Here is a 5,534-nt window from a genome sequence, read left to right as displayed (position 1 = left end):
TTCCAGTCTGTAACTCCCTCCCCGGGGGGGTATCTGTTATTCTGTATATAAACCCCCCCAAACCCCCTCGATCAAGATTCCAGTCTGTAACTCCCTCCCCGGGGGGGGGGGTATCTGTTATTCTGTATATAAACCCCCCGAACCCCCTCGATCAGATTCCAGTCTGTAACTCCCTCCCCGGGGGGGTATCTGTTATTCTGTATATAAACCCCCCCCGAACCCCCTCGATCAGATTCCAGTCTGTAACTCCCTCCCCGGGGGGTATCTGTTATTCTGTATATAAACCCCCCCACCCCCCGAACACCATCGATCAGATTCCAGTCTGTAACTCCCTCCCCGGGGGGTATCTCTTATTCTGTATATAAACCCCCCCGAACCCCCTCGATCAGATTCCAGTCTGTAACTCCCTCCCCGGGGGGTATCTGTTATTCTGTATATAAAACCCCCCCGAACCCCCTCGATCAGATTCCAGTCTGTAACTCCCTCCCCGGGGGGTATCTGTTATTCTGTATATAAACCCCCCCGAACCCCCTCGATCAGATTCCAGTCTGTAACTCCCTCCCCGGGGGGTATCTGTTATTCTGTATATAAACCCCCCCCGAACCCCCTCGATCAGATTCCAGTCTGTAACTCCCTCCCCGGGGGGGGGGGGTATCTGTTATTCTGTATATAAACCCCCCCCGAACCCCCTCGATCAGATTCCAGTCTGTAACTCCCTCCCCGGGGGGTATCTGTTATTCTGTATATAAACCCCCCCGAACCCCCTCGATCAGATTCCAGTCTGTAACTCCCTCCCCGGGGGGGGTATCTGTTATTCTGTATATAAACCCCCCCCGAACCCCCTCGATCAGATTCCAGTCTGTAACTCCCTCCCCGGGGGGGATCTGTTATTCTGTATATAAACCCCCCCGAACCTCCTCGATCAGATTCCAGTCTGTAACTCCCTCCCCGGGGGGTATCTGTTATTCTGTATATAAACCCCCCCGAACCCCCTCGATCAGATTCCAGTCTGTAACTCCCTCCCCGGGGGGGGGGGTATCTGTTATTCTGTATATAAACCCCCCCCGAACCCCCTCGATCAGATTCCAGTCTGTAACTCCCTCCCCGGGGGGTATCTGTTATTCTGTATATAAACCCCCCCCCGAACCCCCTCGATCAGATTCCAGTCTGTAACTCCCTCCCCGGGGGGGGGGTATCTGTTATTCTGTATATAAACCCCCCCCCGAACCCCCTCGATCAGATTCCAGTCTGTAACTCCCTCCCCGGGAGGTATCTGTTATTCTGTATATAAACCCCCCCGAACCCCCTCGATCAGATTCCAGTCTGTAACTCCCTCCCCGGGGGGGGGGTATCTGTTATTCTGTATATAAACCCCCCCCCCGAACCCCCTCAATCAGATTCCAGTCTGTAACTCCCTCCCCGGGGGGTATCTCTTATTCTGTATATAAACCGCCCCCCGAACCCCCTCGATCAGATTCCAGTCTGTAACTCCCTCCCCGGGGGGTATCTGTTATTCTGTATATAAACCCCCCGAACCCCCTCGATCAGATTCCAGTCTGTAACTCCCTCCCCGGGGGTATCTGTTATTCTGTATATAAACCCCCCCGAACCCCCTCGATCAGATTCCAGTCTGTAACTCCCTCCCCGGGGGGTATCTGTTATTCTGTATATAAACCCCCCGAACCCCCTCGATCAGATTCCAGTCTGTAACTCCCTCCCCGGGGGGGGGGGGGTATCTGTTATTCTGTATATAAACCCCCCCGAACCCCCTCGATCAGATTCCAGTCTGTAACTCCCTCCCCGGGGGGTATCTGTTATTCTGTATATAAACCCCCCCGAACCCCCTCGATCAGATTCCAGTCTGTAACTCCCTCCCCGGGGGGGGTATCTGTTATTCTGTATATAAACCCCCCCCGAACCCCCTCGATCAGATTCCAGTCTGTAACTCCCTCCCCGGGGGGGGGTATCTGTTATTCTGTATATAAACCCCCCCCCGAACCTCCTCGATCAGATTCCAGTCTGTAACTCCCTCCCCGGGGGTATCTGTTATTCTGTATATAAACCCCCCCGAACCCCCTCGATCAGATTCCAGTCTGTAACTCCCTCCCCGGGGGGGGGGGGTATCTGTTATTCTGTATATAAACCCCCCCCGACACCCCTCGATCAGATTCCAGTCTGTAACTCCCTCCCCGGGGGGTATCTGTTATTCTGTATATAAACCCCCCCCCGAACCCCCTCGATCAGATTCCAGTCTGTAACTCCCTCCCCGGGGGGGGGGTATCTGTTATTCTGTATATAAACCCCCCCCCGAACCCCCCTCGATCAGATTCCAGTCTGTAACTCCCTCCCCGGGAGGTATCTGTTATTCTGTATATAAACCCCCCCGAACCCCCTCGATCAGATTCCAGTCTGTAACTCCCTCCCCGGGGGGGGGGTATCTGTTATTCTGTATATAAACCCCCCCCCCGAACCCCCTCAATCAGATTCCAGTCTGTAACTCCCTCCCCGGGAGGTATCTGTTATTCTGTATATAAACCCCCCCGAACCCCCGCAATCAGATTCCAGTCTGTAACTCCCTCCCCGGGGGGTATCTGTTATTCTGTAATATAAACCCCCCCGAACCCCCGCAATCAGATTCCAGTCTGTAACTCCCTCCCCGGGGGGTATCTGTTATTCTGTATATAAACCCCCCCGAACCCCCCTCGATCAGATTCCAGTCTGTAACTCCCCTCCCCGGGGGGGGGTATCTGTTATTCTGTATATAAACCCCCCCCGAACCCCCTCGATCAGATTCCAGTCTGTAACTCCCTCCCCGGGGGGTATCTGTTATTCTGTATATAAACCCCCCCCCGAACCCCCTCGATCAGATTCCAGTCTGTAACTCCCTCCCCGGGGGGTATCTGTTATTCTGTATATAACCCCCCCCCGAACCCCCTCGATCAGATTCCAGTCTGTAACTCCCTCCCCGGGGGGGGTATCTGTTATTCTGTATATAAACCCCCCCCCCGAACCCCCGCAATCAGATTCCAGTCTGTAACTCCCTCCCCGGGGGGGGTATCTGTTATTCTGTATATAAACCCCCCCGAACCCCCGCAATCAGATTCCAGTCTGTAACTCCCTCCCCGGGGGTATCTGTTATTCTGTCTATAAACCCCGCCGAACCCCCGCGATCAGATTCCAGACTGTGACGCTGTCCCAGGCTATGAGTTACCCTGTGTTGAATGATCATGTCTCACCAGCAGAGGAGAACTGCTGCCACACTTTGTGAAGTGCGTCGCTTTGGGTCTCGCATCTGGCTTTCACCCCTCCCTCCTGGCGAACAGTAACAGAGGTGCAACAGGTAGATCAGGAGGAAGGTGAGGTTGATAGCTAGTGTCAGCATCACCAGTCCTGCCAGGAAGATCAGGGCCTGTGAGAAGAGGAGCAGACCGGAGAGAGAGAGTTAGGGACCGGGGAAGACAGAGAGGCTTTCGCGCTGAGAGGTCGAGTTAATTTTGCGGCAGTGTGTACAGGACCTTCAGGTGCGGCCGCAGCAGTGCGTACCGTCTGCGAGACGCTCAGGCGCGGCCGCAGCAGTGCGTACCGTCTGCGAGACGCTCAGGCGCGGCCGCAGCAGTGCGTACCGTCTGCGAGATGCTCAGGCGCGGCCGCAGCAGCGCGTACCATCTGCGAGACGCTCAGACATGGCCACAAGGAGAGAGGATTCACTTTTGGGCTCCAGAGAGAGAGACACACCAAGAGGGACCGAGTGGCCAGAACTGCAGTGAGGGAGAGCCAGCGTGATAGAAGGAGAGAGAGTGAGTGAGACAGAGAGTGAGAGAGAGAGACCCAGGGAGGAGCAAAGGCAGCGGGGACTGAGGGGTTGACAGACGTTGGCAGAAGGAGGGGAAAGGAAAGGGAGGGAGAGAAAGAGACAGGGAGTTCAGAGAAAGGATGGGGGAGATGCAGACAGTGGAGGAGAGGGAGACACAGAGAGAGAGATGGGGAGAGATAGACAGAAGGGGAGAGATGCAAATAGAGAAATAGAGAGACTGGTTTGGAAAATCTGTCCATGTGTGTGGGGCTGAGTGAACATCTGACCCTCCGGTAACACCCCCTCAGCATTGACCTTCCGACAACACCCCCTCAGCGCTGACCCTCCGACAACACCCCCTCAGCGCTGACCCTCCGATAACACCCCCTCAGCGCTGACCCTCCGATAACACCCCCTCAGCGCTGACCCTCCGACAACACCCACTCAGCGCTGACCCTCTGATAACACCCCCTCAGCAATGACCCTCCGATAACAACCCCTCAGCACTGACCCTCCGATAACACCCCCTCAGCGCTGACCCTCCGATAACACCCCCTCAGCACTGACCCTCCGATAACATCTCCACAGCAATGACCCTCCGATAACAACCCCTCAGCACTGACGCTCCGATAACACCCCCTCAGCGCTGACCCTCCGATAACATCTCCACAGCACTGACCCTCCGATAACACCCCTTCAGCACTGAGCTTCCGACAGCACCCGCTCCCTCAACACTGACTCTCCGACAGTGCCTGCTCCCACAGCACTGACCCTCCGACAGCGCCCCCTCCCACAGCACTGACTCTCCGACAGTGCCTGCTCCCTCAGCACTGACCCTCCGACAGTGCCTGCTCCCACAGCACTGACCCTCCGACAGCGCCCCCTCCCACAGAACTGACTCTCCGACAGTGCCTGCTCCCTCAGCACTGACCCTCCGACAGTGCCTGCTCCCTCAGCACTGACCCTCTGAAAGTGCCTGCACCCACAGCGCTGACCCTCCGACAGCGCCCACTCCCTCAGCACTGACTCTCCGACAGTGCCTGCTCCCTCAGCACTGACCCTCCGACAGTGCCTGGTCACTCAGCACTGACCCTCTGAAAGTGCCCGCTCCCTGAGCACTGACCCTCTGACAGTGCCTGCTCCCACAGCACTGACCCTCCGACAGCGCCCCCTCCCACAGCACTGACTCTCCGACAGTGCCTGCTCCCTCAGCACTGACCCTCCGACAGTGCCTGCTCCCTCAGCACTGACCCTCTGAAAGTGCCTGCACCCTCAGCGCTGACCCTCCGACAGCGTCCACTCCCTCAGCGCTGACTCTCCGACAGTGCCTGCTCCCTCAGCACTGACCCTCCGACAGTGCCTGCTCCCTCAGCACTGGCCCTCTGAAAGTGCCCGCTCCCTCAGCACTGACCCTCAGAAAGTGCCCGCTCCCTCAGCACTGACCCTCCGACAGTGCCCGCTCCCTCAGCACTGACTGTCCGACAGTGCCTGCTCCCTCAGCACTGACCCTCTGAAAGTGCCCGCTCCCTCAGCACTGACCCTCCGACAGTGCCCGCTCCCTCAGCACTGACTGTCCGACAGTGCCTGCTCCCTCAGCACTGACCCTCCGACAGTGCCCGCTCCCTCAGCACTGACCCTCCGACAGTGCCTGCTCCCTCAGCACTGACCCTCTGAAAGTGCCCGCTCCCTCAGCACTGACCCTCTGAAAGTGCCCGCTCCCTCAGCACTGACCCTCCGACAG

The 5,534-nt window shown here is 57.3% G+C and overlaps 1 protein-coding gene across 1 annotated transcript in view; it reads right to left on the bottom strand.

Annotated features, from left to right (window-relative positions):
- Window positions 1–3,232: 3,232 nt before the first annotated feature.
- Window positions 3,233–5,534, bottom strand: part of LOC132207156 (protein tweety homolog 1-like) — a 4,102-nt gene continuing 1,800 nt past the window's right edge. Inside the window, exon 2 of the mRNA XM_059642332.1 lies at window positions 3,233–3,409. Coding sequence (XP_059498315.1) covers window positions 3,233–3,409 — 177 coding nt within the window. The remainder of the gene's footprint in view (window positions 3,410–5,534) is intronic.

The sequence above is a fragment of the Stegostoma tigrinum genome, chromosome 44 (assembly GCF_030684315.1).
Source record: "Stegostoma tigrinum isolate sSteTig4 chromosome 44, sSteTig4.hap1, whole genome shotgun sequence".
Lineage (NCBI taxonomy): Eukaryota > Metazoa > Chordata > Chondrichthyes > Orectolobiformes > Stegostomatidae > Stegostoma > Stegostoma tigrinum.
Note: the sequence above shows the minus strand (reverse complement) of the source record. Positions and strands in the feature narration are given on the sequence as shown.